The sequence below is a fragment of the Syngnathus leptorhynchus genome, chromosome 6 (genome assembly GCF_054491065.1).
Source record: "Syngnathus leptorhynchus isolate UIUO chromosome 6, UIUO_Slep, whole genome shotgun sequence".
Taxonomy (NCBI): Eukaryota; Metazoa; Chordata; class Actinopteri; order Syngnathiformes; family Syngnathidae; genus Syngnathus; species Syngnathus leptorhynchus.
The window spans coordinates 3,538,771-3,559,034 of NC_141200.1; the positions used below are offsets into that span (position 1 = coordinate 3,538,771).

The 20,264-nt window shown below is 41.1% G+C and overlaps 1 protein-coding gene across 2 annotated transcripts in view; it reads left to right on the forward strand.

Moving 5' to 3' along the window:
* Positions 1–18,839, forward strand: part of LOC147055345 (transcription factor SOX-6-like) — a 51,124-nt gene extending 32,285 nt beyond the window's left edge. The window contains exons 9-17 of one of the 2 annotated variants that reach the window (XM_085914075.1): positions 2,566–2,689; positions 4,012–4,091; positions 7,325–7,477; positions 8,401–8,569; positions 9,766–10,013; positions 13,741–13,849; positions 14,933–15,103; positions 16,221–16,434; positions 17,531–18,839. In XM_085914075.1, coding sequence (XP_085770201.1) covers positions 2,566–2,689; positions 4,012–4,091; positions 7,325–7,477; positions 8,401–8,569; positions 9,766–10,013; positions 13,741–13,849; positions 14,933–15,103; positions 16,221–16,434; positions 17,531–17,846 — 1,584 coding nt within the window. In that variant the 3' untranslated portion in view covers positions 17,847–18,839. The remainder of the gene's footprint in view (positions 1–2,565; positions 2,690–4,011; positions 4,092–7,324; positions 7,478–8,400; positions 8,570–9,765; positions 10,014–13,740; positions 13,850–14,932; positions 15,104–16,220; positions 16,435–17,530) is intronic. The other variant, XM_085914076.1, reaches the window with a different exon arrangement.
* The last annotated feature ends 1,425 nt before the right edge of the window (positions 18,840–20,264 follow it).

Here is a 20,264-nt window from a genome sequence, read left to right on the forward strand (position 1 = left end):
TACACTCGCTTTCTATTGAACCAGGCTTGAAAGTCCGCACAGCAACATTAAATCTGCCTATAGACGAAAGTACGCAAAGTATAAAGCCTTTTTTTTTTTTTATTGCGAGGTCTTACCTTTTATTAGCATGATAATGTCCTTGTGTCAAGCATTAACACACTTCTGGGCAGCCTTCATTTTGCTTTAATTTTCTTTTAAATGAATCCTCAACCTTTTGTTGGCAAAGTTGTCCCCAAAATGGATTTTTTTTTTTTCCACACAGAACTTGCACTTAAGTGATTCATTACTATCATTTATTGTTATGTGTGTGTGTGTATGTTGTTAGTAAGGCTCGCATGTTGGCTGACAGGCACGCGTCTTTGTTAAGCCCGTCCCCGTAATGGCTCTCATATGTGGCCCATTTCCCTTCAGGACCCACAAAGGCGCTCGGGCCCCGACCGCAGTGCGCGGGCCCAAGCTAACGGGGCTAATTAATGACTGCAAAGCCACACTCCTTCTCCTCCTCTTCTTCATTTATAGCTCTTGTGCAAGCGTTTTGCTCCGCTTCCATCTTTAGGTTGTTGTTTATGTATTGTTCTATTATTATGGTCAGACCTCACTTCATATTTTCAACGTGAAGTGTTATTTGAATCACTATAGAAACGTATAAACATTATTTTGGGGTTACTGTTTGTCGTGACTCACAATTGAAACGCTTCCTGTCACGTGTAGAAGTCCTTAAAGCAAGAAGAAGAAAAAGAAAAAAAAAACGCATGATGCAATCAATTTTCTAACCAAGATTTCTTTTATTTATGAGAGCAATATAATACCACAACACACGCGTTAGATGACTTCGTTGAGTTTTGTGTTTTCGGGCATGTTGTCAAACTTCACCGCCATGTTCCAATGACTAACTTATGTTACGATGACTATGCCATGACTAAGGTTCTCATGTTTAAGTGTCGTCCAACTGTCTCGTTTACCAAAATGACCTTCAAATTGCCTCTCTCAAGAAATAAACTTTTGTGGGTCCACATGCCCACCAAATTTTAATATCTATAAATTAAATTTATAACTTCAGAGGCTAAATTTTTTAAATATTCTGGTTTATTTCTGAAAAAAATGTCGAGTGACCCTGAAATGGTCGCTTAAAAACAACATGGCGTGTGCTTTCAAAGGCTTGGCATCTTGAAAGTTTTTTTGTGGTTCAACTCATGACAAACATTGCTACAAATTGTCAATTGCTGAGTAGAACTAACTTTGCGGCATTTCCTAAACATGCTGCCATCTGCTGGCCGTAAACTTTCCCAACTCGCGTAGTTGACGGCAGTTCACGTTTGACGTCAATTGACGTCGATGGCACTCCTCGTCAGGATTACCGTCAACATCAGTTGCCGTCGAAAGCCTTCAAAAAGTCAAGTGACTCTGTTGTTGGGATTTTTGACACAAAATGGCCGCTTTGATGTTAATGCTTAATGTTTGCAAACATTTTGAAATGGTCTGTTTGAAAAGGCCTTGGGCCCTAATTGCACTGAAGTGTATTGTTCATTGGAAACAAATCTTTTAAAACAGATCTGGCAACAAACCAGTCACATGACTCACTCACAAATTCCAATTCACTTTGTTACTTGGCCCCGATTGGTCGCCATGGAGACGTCACCATCCTCGTTGCCAACGCGCACAAGACGACTATTAATAGTGTGTCAGAGTATGTACACGTGTGTGTAGTGAGGAAGGGGCCCTTGTGTTTTCTTAGGGGCCGGGCCGGGCAGGGCCGGGACCCTCGGCACCTTGTGGGTAAAAGGAGATCTTTGTGTGTTTGTGCTCCCAGTCAGTCCCAGCGTTCCCAGAGGAGCACAATGAATGGAGGCTTTTTTTTTTTTTTTTTGGGCCCACTCCACAATGAACTCACCCCCTTTAATACTACCCGCCATCTTCATGCAGGTTATTTACATAAGCACACATGAAGACTTTTTTGCATTAAACTTTATTATAGAATCTGTCATGATTTTTATTATATTGTTCTGTATTTTTTGTTTTGTTCAGAAAGGTATACAGAATGTGTTCACATGAATAAAATGTGTTCTATTTTAGTTTACATTTTATATAATTATTTCAAATTTTCCAATATTTATTTACCATTTTGTATGTTTTTTTTTTTACTTATTAGTACTTAATTTTAGGACAGTTATTTTTTATTAATATTTTTCCATAATCTATTCCTAAATTTTCCCCATGAGGACATTTTTAAGTGATGGCAATGGTTTTATTGATTTGGGAATAATAATAATATTTTCTCTCTCTCTCTCACGCACATATACACACACACACAGACACACACACACACACACACACACACACACACACACACACACACACACACACACACACGAGGTAAACCACTCAACTTCTAGCAGGCACACCTTTCTTCTCTTCCATCATAATTTGTATAGAAACAATCTTTTTATTTTGGCTGAACAATGCGTGCACGTAACATTTACATCGTTTTACAAGTAACATTTCTCTCTCTCTCTCTCTCTCTCTCTCTTTGTCCATGCACGCTGATGTCTCTCGGCCACCTCTCAGGTCCAAGGTCACATGCCGCCCCTCATGATCCCTGTGTTCCCTCACGACCAGCGATCTTTGGCGGCTGCTGCAGCCGCCGCGCAGCAAGGCTTCCTCTTCCCACCGGGCATGTCGTACAAGCCAGGTATGCGCACACACACACACACACACACACACACACACACACACACACACACACACACACACACACACACACACACACACACACACACACACACACACACACACACACACACACATGGAACAATGTGGGGATGAATGTGGAGGAAATAAATGTTTTCTGGATAAACAATCTGTCTCTCTGACAAAGACAGCTCTTATCAGCGCCACCTCCCACCTTGTCCCACACACACATACGCGCACACACACACGCACATACTGGGAACCCAGTCTACGTTAATGAGGTGTGTCAGGTGAGGAATGTTCTGGAAACGAGCAGAGAGATTTACAAGGCGCTCAACAATACATTGGACACAACCCAGCCTGGAATGTCATGTCTCTTTTCTTTTTACTGCGTGCTGAAAGCTGCACAAAACATCTGCAGTGTGGGGCATGTCACAAACACACACACACTCGCACACACACACACGCACATCTCAGGTAGGCACAGACATGTTTCACACATAAAAACAATTTAAAGCGTATAATAAAAACCAACAACTACACAAAGTTCACTCTTGAACGCCTTGATGGTCCTGACAGTATCAAAGCAGCCTCCGAAATTCTCTGCGACACACATTTTACTTCAGCATGCTTGCGATTTTATTCTATTCAGGAAACATTTGTGACACCCTGTGCTGAATACACATCATTTCTGTCTTATTGCACAAACAAAATTGTTGGGATACTAGGCTGGATCTGGGGCTGCTTTGCTACATCCGGCGCTGAGCACCTTGAATCTATTCACGCTACAATGACATCTCGAGACTGTTAGGCAATTTTTGGATCCAAATGTGCTGGCCAATGTGAGAAAGCAATAAAAACAACATTCTCATTGTAACTTGATTGGCACTCTATTCAGGTACATGGCAGTTTGATAACATGCTCATTGTAATTGGTGACTCACACAATAATGACTGACATGTGACCACAAAAAAACAACAACAGCAGTCAATTATAGTATTAAGTGCACATATAGCTATGTACACTATCCAAAGGTGCACACAAAAGTATCGTCACACATTCTTCCTTGTGCTCCTCCAGGTGTTCCACCAAAATTTCCTCCCGACATGAGCACACTTGTCTCAAGAGACGCAAACATTATTATCAGACTTGTTGTTGTTTTTTTTTTAAGGGTAAAGGGGCGCTTGTTAAAACTGGAACAAAGGCTCGGACATGGAAAGCCTTTTAAGAATCCAACCTCGGGAGAATGAAGTGGAAGTGGAAAGTGTATGCAATTGACCAGGATATGAATATAAACATGAAGCCGCTGTGTGCTCTCTCCAGGTGACAACTACCCCATGCAGTTCATTCCTTCCACAATGGCGGCGGCCGCAGCGTCGGGGCTCAGTCCACTTCAGCTACAGGTGACACACTCTGATGCTAATATAAAGTTGAAATGAATAAAACTTTTGGAGAATTTTAATCATCATCATCATCATCATCAGAGAGTTTATTTTTTTTCTGTTCGACAATGCTCGGCAGTAGGAAAAAAGAAACCTATCAAAAAAACACAAATGGTTTTACTGCCTTGACCTCGGCATCACATAAAAGCTGGTTTACTTTGATGGAATAAGTGACGCTTTCTTTCCTTTACATCCTCATTGAAAGAAAGAGCATACAAAGCAAACAAAAGCAGCCTTTCGGAAAACGAAAACATTCCTTGAACACAAGTGTCGAAAGATGACGCATTGAATCGGCTGTTTTCTGTAGAAGAAGAATCATCGGCCCGATAAACAAAACTCCCAGCTCATCCTTTAGTTCAAGTGGTGTGATACGGTATTTCGTACCCAGAATTAAGCCCCTCCCCCAAAAGAAAACTTAAGTTGACACAATGATACCAGTAAGAATGAAACCTCCACAAAAGGCCAGTTAGTTGCCGAAATACAAATGTAAAGTAATTGCCAGAATCGTGACGATGATAAGAATGAAATATGATTGAGGTGCTCTGCGTTTTTCAAAACGTATTCTTTTGTGCGTGTGCCAGCAAGCTCGGGGAGCCACGAGTAACACGCGAGCGAGCGCTCTTTTATCGTCCGCCCACCCATCAGACAAAAGCGTCTGGTTGGGATGAATGGCGGTACAAGGAATTCCGTCCCTCCCGAAAGCGTAACACCTGGACGGGCAATTCATCATACTCTTAACTACCGCTTGACACCTGTGTTGCCAGAATAGCACTTAGCGCTAATGGTTATCGGAGCTTATATTTGCAAAAGCCAGAAAAACGTTTGGCATTCCGCAGGCACACTTTGTTCATTCTTATTGCTTGAGGTTGCATTGTTGTCGTGTACCGGGGGTCTCGTTAGCTGCTATTGACGCAGCGCAGTGAAAGCGTCAACCGAGCAAAGACGTGGAGTCGAAAACCTGAATGAGAGAGGAAAACGTTTCATCAGAGGCGCGGAGGGAGTTTGTTTACGAGGGAGCAATTATGCCAGTAATGTTTGCGAGGCAGCGAGGCCCGCAGCACATGTTTGGACATTGTTGTCAAAACAATAATGCTCCTAAATGCAATTATAAGTATTATTGGAAGAATTTTTTTTGAATATGTTGGAGAGAATTTTTTCCAGATGTTTACTGTGCTGAAGGCCTGTAGACATTTTTGAAGGTTTTATTGTACATAGTCTTAGTTTTTATTTAATAATAATAAAATATAATATACTTTATAAAGTTACTTTTATTTTTTTATATATTCATAAAATACATACAGATGTTATATAGATAAATAATTACGTTTATTAAAAGGGAGGCCTTTATTTTTAGATACATTTTAGACATAGTATCCAAACATTTTATGAATTATTTTTTATTCTAACATGATTCTAAATACAAAAACATTTGCAAGTAAATTTAATTTAAATGTAATTTCGGAGAAGCTGCTCTGCTGCGGTCTTGATTGACTGGAGCCGGGCCTCGCCACCATACAGCGTTCGGTCCCGCTCACGTCGCATTCTGACGGGGATTTTGACAGCCCGCCGAGGCCTTCCAAGAAAAACAAGTGCTGTGACATCACAGGCTTTGTGTCGGGCAGCGGCGAGGCCCCTTTTTCTGTTTATGTTTAATATCGTAAAAGAGAACCCAACCGCCAGCTTTGCAGTTTTGACTACAGGGAAATCGGATCTGCCAATACTGGAGGAGAAGAGTGGGCTGAAAGGGGGATTAGAGGATAAAGATGGGATGGAACAGATGCTTGAGCAGAAAGAGCGAAAACACGCAAAACAGTTCCCATCAGAAAAACGTTGAGTTATACGGGCTAGCTAGTTAGCACGGAAACACCATGGTCTTCACTCACCGCTCCTTGAAGACTTAAATTAAACAAATGTGGCTTGCTGCCTAAAACGTGCCAAGACACTTATTGAGCTAGCTAACTTTGCACAGAAGCTAACATAGCATTTTCACTTGTCTTGTTTTCAAATATACACAAACAGATATGACTTGAATGCACCACAAAGCCTATCCCAACTGTCCTCGAGCGGTAGGCCGGGTACGCTTTTGTTCCAAAATTGTATTATGTACAGTACATTTATATGATTTTTGCACTAGAAGATACAAAGTTAACTGTGTCAAATGTTTTTGTGAGTGGAGTTCCTCAGGGAAATGTTGGCGGTCCATTCACATTCTATAAAAGTTTGAACAATATCACATTTTTTCACTTTTTTTCTTCCTGTTTGAGGTCTGGGTAATACTTGGATGGTCCAGACTTTGGTTTGCTGGTCTGTGGTTCTTGCTAAGTAGGTCGGTCGGAAAAAAATGTTTATTTTCCCCCCTTCACCGCTGCAGGATCATCACTTGCAAGTTTTTTTTTTGTATGTTCTACTGTTGTTTTTTTCACTGCTTCTGGTCATAATAATAATAATAATAATAACAAAAATCTACTTTAAAGGGCTTTTCTTACTCAAATATTCTTGTGTTTAGTTTACCTTCCTACCAAAATTGGCCCCACTAATGCCGACTAACTGATCAATAGAATAATTTATTATCTCATCTTATGTGCCCAAATGAGCAAATCGGAAGCTAATATCAGACAGATGGGCGGCAATAAAAAGTTTTATTTGTTTATCAGTGTGGGCGTAGCATAAAGGTTTGACAAATATTTTGAATACTGTCCACAAAAAGGAAAACTGTGCGGGCATGTCGATCATAACAGGACGCACAAAAAAGTCTCAAGGACTCACGTGCGGCTATGAACATGAAGTCGGCCATTTTAGCCTAAAGCAGCCATTTTGGTACGGCATCAAAGTTTGATGATTATGTTGAGAATTTAGCATGAAAAAGGCTTTCATTTAATTTGAGTGGTTTCCACTCGCAGCCGCCGTGGCAACCAGAGCTTTTTTTTTTTTTTTTGCACAAGCGCCACGACGTGGGTGTTCTAAAGATACAGTCGAGCAAGAACTTGGTGTTTGGACCCGAATTAAAGCGAAACAATCGCCTCAAACTGTTAGTGGCACACTCTTGTTCAGTGAGTTGTTGACGTGTGATTTGGTGTGTACATATGCGTATCTGTGTCTCCGTGTGTGCGTGGAATAACCAAAGAGGAAAAAAAAAAAGCCACCGACCGACGCTAACAGTCTGTCGGTTTTTCTTGACGTTCTTTTTCTTGCAGCAGCTGTACGCCGCCCAGCTGGCGAGTATGCAGATCTCGCCGGGGGCCAAGATGGCGGCCGCCCAGCCAGGAGGGCGCAACACGCCCGTCCCGCTCTCGCCCTCTGCCCTCAAGAGCGAGAAGCGAGCGGGTAGTCCTCTCGTGCAGGTGAAGGTGAGTGTGGAAATCCATTATTTTCCCCTTTTTACTTTTTTCCAAATACAATCAAACGTCATCTCACACACACTTCCAGACACACTGACAAAGTGACACTGGCGCTGGCTGCTGTTTGGCTGCAGGCCAGACCTCTTCACTGTGGAGAGAGCGCACGCCTCGTCTTTATTTGACGAGCGGGCGCTATAATGGAAGCCACATGTGTGCTTGTGTGTGTGTGTGTGTGTGTGTGTGTGTGTGTGTGTGTGTGTGTGTGTGTGTGTGTTCGCTAAGCGAGTGTGTGTGTGCGTGGGTTAGCAGCTGCGAGTCACAATGGGCGCACGTCAGCGCTCACCGCACTCAAACTCGAACGCAGCGCCTTCTGAACTCCACGCCAGACACCAAGCACGCGCACAACCGCACAAACACACACACACGCGCGCACACACATACACTCAGCCCATTGGCATGCCGCCGCAGTCTAACAGATACACACACAAACACACACACACTGAGTCAATTGGCATCCCACTAGTCTAACACGCACGCACGTACACACAAAGACTTCACACAGAAAATTGATGGATACATTTTTTCAAATACAGATATAATTCATTAATACAAAGTACGCACATATTCTGTGTACCTGTATCTGTAAAACTAATACTGTTAATATTAATCAACTATTATAAATAACTTCCTTTAATAAACACCTTACCTATGTCCAGTAAAGTCAAATAAGAAAAATGAATTACTTTGATTTAAACTGTTACAATTAATTACTGAATCGCTGCGCATATAAAATTCCGATACATTACACAAATCATGAAATCACTGTTGAATAATCACATTTTAAATACAAATAAAAATGCAGTCCTCTAAATATTGATTTTCAGAATTTACATACAACTGAATAATCATCTTTTTTTTTTTTTTTTTGTCAGCTGGAGGAAGGCTCCACGCAGCCACTCAACCTCTCAGCCCGGCCCAAGATGTCGCCGACATCGCCCACCGCTCAAACGCTGTTTTCCGGCAACAAGAGCAGCCCCACCGGCGCCGCCAAGGCCCGCATCCCCAGCCCGGTCTCCGCCATGAGCTGCAACAACTCCCTGGGTAAGGTGCCATTTTGGTTTCAAGCAACTATTGTCCTGTTTTAAAAATGTTGAGTTTTAAACCAGCCAAAACTCCAAACAACATTCCCAGGTGGCCCTTTACTGGCACAAAAGTACGTCTGCCATAAGTGCTTCTCCCTCCGCAGCTAACAATCGCCAACATAAACGAACTTGAGCTGCGTTCGACATTATTGTCGGCATGCCAGAGTCAAAACAACAGCCCACTACCACCCCCACCAGCCAGGGTGGCACGTGCCCGGTAGACTCCAGACACCTCGGGCTGTGTTTTACTGGAGGCCAAAGCCCTGTATTTAGCCTCCATGAAAAGGCTGCCAGCGGAAACAGTGAAATCCAGAATGTTAATTTGTCCCCCCCCCCCTTTTTCTTTTTTTTTTTTTTTTTTTTTAAAAGAGCTTCCTCACATTATTGTCTGCCAGAGCTCCAGACCTTTTTATGAGCCCACCTATCTGTTATCTGTTATTAAAGCTAATCTAAAGCCTCTCATTGCAACCCCCCCCCCCCCCCCTCCCGCTCATGAAAACAATTTCACCAGACCGTGCTATTTTCTTCCCCGTTTTAACGGCCACCCAAGCATTTAGTGCTTCCTCACTCGTCTGCTAGTTAAAACGGCAAAGGCGACGGAAACTTTGGCGTCCTTTTATTTACCCGACTTCTTATTCTTTACATGTACATCTGCTTCATGAGTGGGAAACGCGTAAACAAGGAGGCCGGAAAACATCGAGCGACTGCGACAAAGATGTTGTTAAAGTTACAAGACGCAATTTAGCACAATAAACACAGTAAAGGTATTTCTTTCGTGGTTTCCATAGAGATTTGCATTCCAAAATCTAAATTGGAAAAACTTTTAAATATATTTCTAACATAATTTGTGCAGTTTATTGCAGTATAAAATATATAAATATTTAAATATTTTGTAATGAATAAATAATAATATTTATAATGATAAATATTTAAATATTATAATATGACAATATATTTAAAAAATATATCAATTACAAACATTTTTGAACAATGCATTTGAGTTTTAAGATGCACTTGTAAGTTTCATTTCCTGAGGTCCTCCTAGATTTTTTTTCTTCCCAATCGGTACTGAATTTGAAAGAGTCGACCGTTGAATAATCACACACCAAATTAAGCATCACAGTCTTTCTGGTTTTGTTTTTTTCTTCCTGTCAGACATCCTCTCCAGCCTGAACTCCACGGCTCTATTCGAGGACCAGGACGCCGTGATGAAGGCCATCCAGGAGGCCAGGAGCATGAGGGAGCAAATCCAGAGAGAGCAGCTCCATCACCAGCAGGGAGCTCCGCCACCACCACCTCATCATCATCATCTTCATCACCATCATGCTGCTCCTCCTGGACACCAAAGTCTGGAGGCCAAACTGTCGGCGTTGAGCAACATGAGCCTCAACAACGGCAACAAGGTGAGCCATCTGGTCAAATTGCTTCTTTTTTTTTTTCCCTGTGTGTTCTTGTCTTTTCGACCACGTGTGTGTTCTTGTCTTTGTGCAATCATGTGTGGCACAACTTTTAGTGTGTGTGAAAAAATCTGCAAAAAAAAAAAATCCTTTCGACGTTGTCTTTCCACCATTGACAACTTTTTTTTTGGGGCATCCCCACTGACGGCTCCAATAAACACGATTAGACACCAGGACAAGAATGATTAGACAGGCGGGTGAGGATTAAGATCTTTATAAATATTTTAGAGGGCACAGCCTTTGAACCCAGCCAGCCTAAGTAGGTCACTAGTGGTGCATTTTGTTTTGTTTTTAATTTTGGGCTTGTTTGCGTCTTCACCAGGAAAATATTACAAATTTTGTCAGATCTCATTTTATATTTTTATTTTATTAACTCCCAAGATTATTTTCTTTAGAGACATTATGCTGATAAACACTGAGAAGATATCCAAAACAGTGTGCACTAATAAATTCTTTATTAAGATGAAGAGGAAATTTTCAAACGGCCTAATAAGTTCCCCATACATAAATAAGGATATATGGAGCGACCATGTCAGAGTTTACTGTCTTGATGTTCCAGAAATATATATATATATTTTTGGGGTCTTTTTAATCAACAAAAATAGCACTGTATTCTATAAAACATAATAAAATCGAATGTAAATAAATAAACTGGTTTTATAAAGTGGAATTAATGTGCATAATGTCGTATCTGTGTTTTGGATGCGTGCCTGGTTGGAGTCTGGCTGACTGGTTAGTCTGCAATCCTATTCAATAAGCGACTGAAAGTGCATCGGTGACTGCGGCTTGCCCCGCCCACATGCGAGGGCATGACAGTACCACTTCATCCCCGCCCCCCCCATTTAACTCAACACGTCATAAAATGGACGCACACAAAGTTGTGGAGTGACCACACATCTGAGTCTGATAGCTGTCAGGATGCAGTGTCAGTATGGCCTAAGATCATAATTGCAGACCGGACTTAACAAATAAATGACTTTGGTCCTTGGAACATAAACACGGACACACAACATTGTGCAGCGACCGCAACTGGAACACTAATTGTCATTAAAGATATGTTCCCTCCATAACCGCATAACCATTGCCGCGCAAATGTTTGTTGTTGCATTTTGGTTACCTAACAACAGCACTTCAAACACAGTTTGACAAAATCTTTTTTTTCTTTAAGGCACTCACGACTCCTAAATGGAACTTTGTGAATGCTACGCATAGCAAGTGACTCAGCGTCTCCGCCTCGCTCTCTTTACCTTGGATTTCAACAATTTTGTTTTTGTGTTGCATTATATGCCAATTTTGTTCTCATTTTATTGACATTTGCGTTTACCTGCGTTTAACAATCCACCAATCAAAGGACTGCTTGTCTAGCTCCGCCTCCTTTTCGGTACCTTTCCAGAAGTTATTTTGACTTAGGCCAAAAGGAAATACCTTTTTTTTTTTTTTTTTAAATAAATAAATAAAAGAGCAGCAGTTAGTGCAAATGTGGTTTTTCTGGACATTATGTTTGTGTGTCTCTGTCAGACTGCTTCAATTTGACGCTTAGACAACGTTAACTAAGAGCTGAAAGTAATCTCCTTTTTGTGTGTCTGTGTGTGTGTGTGTGTGTGTGTGTGTGTGTGTGTGTGTGTGTGTGTGTGTGTGTGTGTGTGTGTACGCACACACTGTGTCCGTGTCATTCTAGCCGGTGTGCAGACGAAAGGCCTGGCCAGTTAGCGGCATTGTGGAGTATTGCCTTACGCTTACGCCGCTTCCAGCTGGCTCACGGCTGCCAAAGACGATTGAAATAGCCCCAACGTGTGTGTGTGTGTGTGTGTGTGTGTGTGTGTGTGTGTGTGTGTGTGTGTGTGTGTGTGTGTGTGTGTGTGTGTGTGCACTTATGCGTGCGTGTGTCATAAAAAAAACCTCCCCGAGCCCACTTAAGAGTCAAGCGGCCCGTTTAGGAAGCCGCTGCCGGATTGTTAATGCTATTGTTAGCGCCGACTCGGCGAAGCGTGTAGGATAAATGACTCATGCCCACAGTCGCTTACGAGTAAAAATTGATACAAAAGACGAGTTTATGAACAATGCCACAAGCGGGAGATGATGTTTTTAAAGTCGTTAAAGCGTTGATGGCGGCTGAATGAGCACCTGCTGTATCCGCTTTTGTTAGTTTGTATTGAAAAGTCACTTTTTATACAGGAGATTGTGTTTTTTTTTTTTTCGTGTTTCATTATTGCTATCAGCAGCGAGGTTTACAGAAAAGTGATTTCCCATTTAGGTCATTGGCAGTTTTCAAAGACGTTCTCCATGGAGGCAGCCATTTTTTCTCGAGGCATAAAGAATATGGTGTTCTGAGCAAATTAGCAATCGAAAGAAGATTCTATAAAAGCGGAATAATTCTTGACCATATGGACGCACAACGTTGCGGAGCGTTGACGAGTTGACTTGCGTCCGCTTCGGAAAGACAAGTCAACGGCATTTAGAGTGGAATTTAACATATTTGAAGGATGTTGTTTATGAAACGGTTTAAAAAGACCCAGTGATCTTTGTAGGTGTATTTTTTTTAATTAACGCTCGATTTAATTGTTTGTCTTGACGCAAAGTGTCCTTCGTCGCATTTCATTAATGGAGGCCTTGTTTAGTCAACTCACTCAAGTCTTGCATTTTTTTTCATTTTTTTTTTTTGTGAGGTTTTTTTTCCAATTTTCTTTTATTCATACCTGTCTTTAAATAGTGTAGTGCGTGTGGGGTGGAGGCAGGGTGGGGAGTTTTTGTTTCGAATTTCTTTAAAAGCCACACAATGTTGAAAACAAGCTTTTAACTGACTAAAAGAATCTGTGAATGCTAAAACCTTCCTAAGCAATCTCAAGACTCTCTCTCACCTTTGTCATCCAACTTCTTCACTATCTTCTTCTCCACTGAAGCACTTTCCATTCCTCTGTCTTGCTTCTTCTCGTTCTTCTTGTGTGCTGCCTTTGTTAGTCGCTGACTTCCTTGCGGTGAGCGCGGCACTGCCCGGGCACATGTTCTGCGGCCGCCCTGATTACAGCCTCGTTGTGGTGCTGACATTGGCCCTCCAACACACACATTCAGACACACACACACACACACACACACACACACACACACACAGTTAAACACACACTTCTATACGCCGTGGCCCACAAGTTCCAGTCGCTCTGCCAGCATGACTTCACGCGGCAACCATCTCTTGCGTCAAACAAAATGCCTCTGTCACCAGAAAAAGGAGGAGGAGGGACGTTAGGAGGAAGAGTCGCCGAGCGTGTCCATGTTTTCCACCGCACTTTTGTCATTTTAGCTGCTTCTTGGCTTCTCGCGGTGCATGATGGGAATTTCATATTAGATTTTAAGACAGACCACGGCGGCGTATGAACACGGGCCAGATCAACCCGGCAATTAGTTTTATCGTCGTTACCATCAAAGATGTTCAAATTAGAAGAGTCCAAGACCAGATGTATAAAAATAGAGAGCGGCGTAGAAGGATAAGAAATGATTCTGTTCAAAATTTTGACAGAAATTTCAAATGAATGTGTCAGTTGATGTTATTGTTTGTAAAAATAAAAATGTAAATATAGCCACAATGTGTAACGTGCATATGTAACAGATGACAAAAGTTGAATCATAAGTCAACTTTATGAACATTATTGACGTTGTTGTTTTCCCGGGCTTCCCACAGGAGCGTCTGCACTACGAAACGCTGAGTCACCACCTGGGCAAGCTCGGGGAAGATGCTGGGAAGATGGTCCATCGAGTCATCGACCTGACCAGACCGGAGGATCTGGACGGTGAGCTATCGCTTGTTTTTTTTTGTTGTTGTTACAGGAATGTGTCGTGGGCGCTACCTTGTGTCTTGTGCCAAGCTAACCAGCTTCTGTCACTGAAAACAACCACATACAATTAAGTTGTAGCATAGCATAAAACTTTAAGCTAGCTAGCTAGCTTTTGGTGAAGGAAACCATTGTATGATTGTCTATAAATGAGTTTTACTGACTTCCTTCAACCTAATTACAGAGTGTTGCGTAGCCTAAGATAGTTTTTCTATCTCTGGTACAGATGCAAGATCATTTTAAGGGCTCAATCATAACCGACCAATAAATGACCATCCGTGGGCTAATTGACCAATTTTAGGACTAGGAGACATGTTTAATACATTTTTACAATTACATCATGCTTTGTATTCAATATAATTGGTATAAAATACAACATTTGCCACTGATTAGGACTCCAAACTCATTTGCACTTTCTCCCCTAAAAGGTCAAGGTATCTTGCAATGCTAAATAAAGTGTCATTGAAGCCTTATAAGGTCGGTGTCCCATTGTAACGCTACAAAAAGTGTGCCGGTGCCTCGTTCAGGGATTCAACCAATGCAAATATTTATTGTCAAGCTCAGCAAAGAAGAACTAAACACAACGTTTCGAGGTCAACAAGTTTGCCTCTCGAACATTTTGTTTCTATTAGTCCAGCAAAGACGCATTCTAATTCTGCAGTAGCAAAAGCTTGCAAGCAAGACTTTTTTTGTGGGTCTACTCATAATAGACATGCTTACTAAATTTCATGCGAAATGAAACTAGGTTTGGCTGGGGAAGTTCATAAAAATGTCTCTGAAAAGTTGACCGGACTACTAGAAATGGCCAACTTTACCCAGAAATTGCTGCTTCAAACCAAAATAAAAACATATGTAAAATAGTAGACATTTTGTGGGGGTTTTTTTTTGGGTTCTTCACACATTTTTGTGGGTCTTCTCATAATTGTCATAGCTACCAAATTTCATGCTATTAAACAAAACTGGCTTGAGGGATTGATTTTTAAAAAAAAATGTTGAGTACCAGTAAAAAAAATAAATACATGGTACATTTCTTCTTTGCAGGAAGCAACATCGCGGAGGCCCGTGTGTTCCGGGAGGCGCGCGGCAGGGGCAACAATGAGCCGCACATCAAGAGGCCCATGAACGCGTTCATGGTTTGGGCCAAAGACGAACGCAGGAAGATCTTACAGACCTTCCCAGACATGCACAACTCCAACATTAGCAAGATCCTCGGTGAGCATGTGGTATTGCTCTTAATTACAGGCATTATTTCAAATCACAATTGAACTTATTTTTTTGCTACCATGCAAGAGTAAGTCATGTCTATAATAAAACAAAATTAAAGTAAAACTTTTTAACTTTAAGGACACAGTGAGTGGACAGGAATGATGAGAATAGCTAACATGCTAACCGTCACACTCTTGAATCCATACTTAGACGTGGCTCTTGAATTGGTTCCCACGAGATGGTTCAGGTGTGAAAGTGTTTCCCAGTTTGCTTGTGACAACTCTGTGAAAAACAAAAATCCACAATTATTTCCAGTTCCGCCCTTTGATGGCTTCTCTGGGCCGATTAGCCAGCTAGCATATGATACATATTATCTTCCCGACCATCTTAGGTGACTGTGCAGTTCACACAGTGTTGCTTCTACACCTTTTGAAGGCTTTGACATTGTGACCATTATTCACACGGTGTGACTCTGCTTAAGAACTTTCAACAGATCTTAACAGAAGTGGGACTAAGTAACCTAAGTTAAGTCCTGACTAAATTTCAAGAAATTTGAGTCTTGGTTTTACTAACACGGTCATAATTATAACATTTGTAATTATCTGAACCCAAACAACACCATGTCTAAATTTAGTCCATGGCTATCGTTAGCTAAACTGTGACATCACCGTAGCTTATCTGTCTTTTTTTTTTTAGCCAAGCAAGTCCCAGGTCCTAAATTTTGCCAGTCAAGTCATGTAACAAACTTCCACTACATACGACATACATCTGCCTGTTTTTTTTTTGTTTTTTTTTTTTTGGTAAAAATACTTCTGCAGTTGTTTAATCCTGTGACCCAAAGGACTCCTTGAAGGGGGTCTTCATTTGAGTTGAAAACTGTTTAGAGCCGCAGTATGCGCTGTTTGTATGTGTACAATGAGTGTCTTCCGAATACCATAACACAGCTGGACTCATTGCTTTTTTTTAAACTGGCAGCGTTAATGTGTGCGGTCGCTTGGTGATAAACATCGATAAACGTCCGTCCTTTGGATTGTCCGGTTGATTTCACTCTTATTTACATGGTACAGCAGTTTGAAACGGTTTTAAAATTATAATGCGATCCTCCCGACCTCGTGTTTGTCAGGTTCTCGCTGGAAGTCAATGACCAACCAGGAGAAGCAGCCGTACTACGAGGAGCAGGCGCGTCTCAGTAAGATCCACCTGGAGAAGTACCCCAACTACAAGTACAAACCACGACCCAAAAGGACCTGCATCATTGACGGCAAGAAACTACGCATCGGCGAGTACAAGCAAATGATGCGTTCGCGCCGTCAGGAAATGCGGCAGTTCTTTGTCGGGTAAGTCCAGAAAGTAGGAGTTGCTCCATATTGTTCTGGGCTAGCTTATTTGTTGCCCCCAGTCTTCAACGTTAAAGGTCATCTGACGTAATATGGCGACAGTATCTCCAGATGATTGTCATCTCCATATTACGTCGACTTCAATACTGCATCTTGAGCGACGATTAGCGGTTTTCTTTAGCGATGTTTTGGGTTTCAGTCGACTCCAACTTGGTTGTGTACATCATAACACGCGCGAATAAAATTAGCGATGCTTGCAGAAATGTCACAATGCAATTCACACAAGGCCTTTTTCCTGGCGCATAGCATTTGACAATAAAAGAAATATTAAGCGTGTCTATTTGTTGGAGTAAAAAAAAAAAAAGAACTTCTCCGAATTCCCTGAGCTCCTTTATTTCCCCCCATATTAAGAGCGCAACGCGTGTGCCACAAAAGGAGAGAACAGTGGCATTGTCCGAATGGAATCCAAACCGCAGAACACGTTTAAAGCCGTCCGCGTCTCACGGATGGATTTAGCAGAAGGCTACCTTCCAACGGGAGCCATTTTTTTTAATAGTGTGTCATTTATTAAAACGAGGACAATACCGGCGAGTTTGCGGCCGCTGGAATTGGACGCAGACAGACGTGGTGGAATATGAAATGTAAGCAGATGTTTGAATGCTACATTGACTGCGCCTGCATACGTTCATGCACGTGTGTGTGTGCGTGCGTGTGTGTGTGTGGTCAAGCTAAAGCAAAGAGAAGCCTGTCATTGAAGAAGGCCTGTGCTTTCAATCAGCGCTGCGCCAACCGACTAACCAACCAAGCACACTCTTCAACAAGACTGCTGCTGTTGTTTGTTAGTTTTTTTTTGAAAGAGAGGTTGACATCGAAAGTTTCAGAGTGAATGGCGCTAATTGACGATACAGAGGAGAGCACACCTTCTCTCTTCATTGCACAAATGAGTTCATGATACAGGCCAGTGTTAGCTGGTGGAGTTTTCTCGCCCCGCATGGATATAATAAAATAATACAAAAATAAATAAATAAATAAATAAATAAATAAACACACACATATATGATGTGATTGTAATCATAGTCCATATTTCATCCAACAGGCCTCAGGCTCCCCTACCCCTGAGTAACAGTGCAGGCGGCATGGGCGTTTACCCGGGCGGCATCACCATGGCAACAGGAGCGACTCCCTCACCTCACATGACCTCAGACTGTTCCAGCAACTCCGCAAGCCCCGAGCCGACCGCGCCGGTCATCCAGAGCGCGTATGACGCGGTCAAGGCCGAGCCCGCCATGGACATGTCCGGCCACCCCGCCAACGGCGACGACGACACGGACATGTACGACGATTATGAGGACGAGCCCAAGTCAGACTACAGCAGTGAGCACGAAACCCGGCAGGACATCAGTGCCAACTAAACTCGCTCGCAAAATACGTTCAAAGGACTTTTCGGAGGGCAACCTTAACGACAAGGGGCCGAACCTGCGACAATACATTTTTTTTTGTTTTGTTTTGCAACCAGCATGCATGGACTCTTCAGCAGCTATTTGGTCTTAAGTGTTTTAAAAGGAGTGAGCTCGTTCAATTTTGATTTTTTAATGATCTTGATGTTTTTATGACTTTTTTTTTTGGTGTTTTATGTTGATTACATTTTTGCCGTACGGGCCGTTCGCTCGCTGCCTGTACAAAAACTCTGGACTGGCACGACTTGAAATTTGAGGAGTTTTAATATAAAAAAAAACAACAACAAAAAATCCTAGCTCTTATAATCTTATAGTCTTACATTCATGTCTCAAACAAATACAGCACATCAAATTTACTATTATTACAATTATTATTATTATTATTGATATTATTATTATTATTATCTTTATTACGCAACATTATTATTATATCTATATCCCAGCTCAGGTATGATGTGCCAGCTTGTGAATGTGTTTTGTTTTGTACGATGAGAGAGATGTAAAGTGTTATGTCAATCAATCACAGGGAGCAATTCCCGTCCGACACAATATTACTTCTTAATGTTATTGCTACAAATTTTTCACAAATGTGCCAAACCTACATTCACATTCACTCAGTATGGTGTAGTCTTAACTTCCACAAATGCTGCAAAAAAAAAAAAAGTCTTACACATTTAAGCTTCTCAGCAACGATTTCGTGAACCACATTGCTCGCAATTCCTCGGCGGCCAAATGCCAACACTTACAATTCATTCAGCTTGATGGCGCTACTGTAGGATGAGAACATTTCTCATCACTGTATTTTCTAATTGTGTTTTCCATAGTTGCAAACAAATTTATTTGGCTGGTGGACATCTGTAAATGTCTAGGCCAAGGGTAGGTGACTTACACCCAACTTTTGTTCTTAAAAAAAAAAAAGAAAAAAAAAAGTAGTTTTGGTCTGTTTTTTTTTTTTTGTTTTTTTTTTTAATGGTACTTTTTTTTTTTTTTACCCGGCATGTATATTTGGAAGTAATTTATTAAGGAAAACAATTGAGGGAAAAGATGTGCTCATTTTTTATTGAAATATGCCCATGTTCATTTTCTGCTATCACTGTTTAAAAAAAATCCAGTTTAACTCATTTCCCGGAAAATACACAATATCAAGAATGATATTGACAACATACGACTTATGTGTTCTGATATTTCTTTAACTAAAAAAAAGATTCGTTTTGACGACACAGTACAAAATATAAAAGGAGAAGGGTTTGTTGTTTTGTTATCCTGTCATTTGTGAACTAATAATGTTGGTGAAAATTTTAGCAGGCAAAAGCTAAAAAAAATAATCATAAATATAAACAATACATTTTAATTATAGCAGCATTAGACATGGGCATGGTCTGTGTAAAGCACCCCAACTTGAGCACTGTTTTTCTCCCCAATTGTAGTGTCTCACTCATTTTATTTAATTCTATATTGTGATGATTTAAAACAGCTTTCCACTTTCTACACTCATTACCTCTGTTTTTTGGGGGGCGGGGGGGGGCTAGCAATTTTTTTTTTTTAAATACTATTTAGACGAGCTTCACAAGCTGAGCCTGAGCATAAGTCACGTTACATGGCAGGCCAACTCCTGCTTGCCTCACACATCCTAAGCACTGGATACAGCTTCGTATATTTTACTTCAATTTTATCTTCAATTTATTGACTGAGGTGATGTTGTTTTTGGTTCCAAGTTGTAGTCTTTGGCCAGCAGGTTTTTGTTTATTCATTTTCCTCCAATGTGGCCTCTGTTAAACCTCATTACACAGACAGTTATTTTATTTTTTCCTGTGATGACCTTTTTTTTTTTTTTTTTTTTTTTTTGGTGTTTCAAATTGTGCGTTTTAACATTTCATTGTATTTATTAGCCAGATGTGGCTCTAAAGAGTGTCAGTATACGTCATACTGGTGACAAAGACAATCAAAGAAAAAAAAAAAGAAATAAATAAGAAATAAAAACTGCTTTCTTGAAGTCTTATTTCTGAAAAATGTCAAAGAAAATTAAAAAAAGAAGAAATAAATGTCATAAATAGCAAACTGTAGATTTTTGTTCAGACTCATCCAGCTTTTTGAGCATTTCTCATCTTTACGCTCATAAGTGCCGTGTTGGGGTGTTTTTGTGTGTGTTGCAGGTGCCGCTGCCCGAGCTTATACTTCCATGACACCATCGGCTGGTGCGCCAATGTCTTTCCACACTTCTAATTGTTTCCAACACACAGATTCCTTTTCCCAAACTTGAGCTTTTTTTTTTTTTTTTTTCCACATCTTCTTTATATTTTGGTGGACAGTTACAGTAAATGTGGCCTATTGTTCCGTGTGTGTGTGTGTGTGTGTGTGTGTACGTGTGAGATC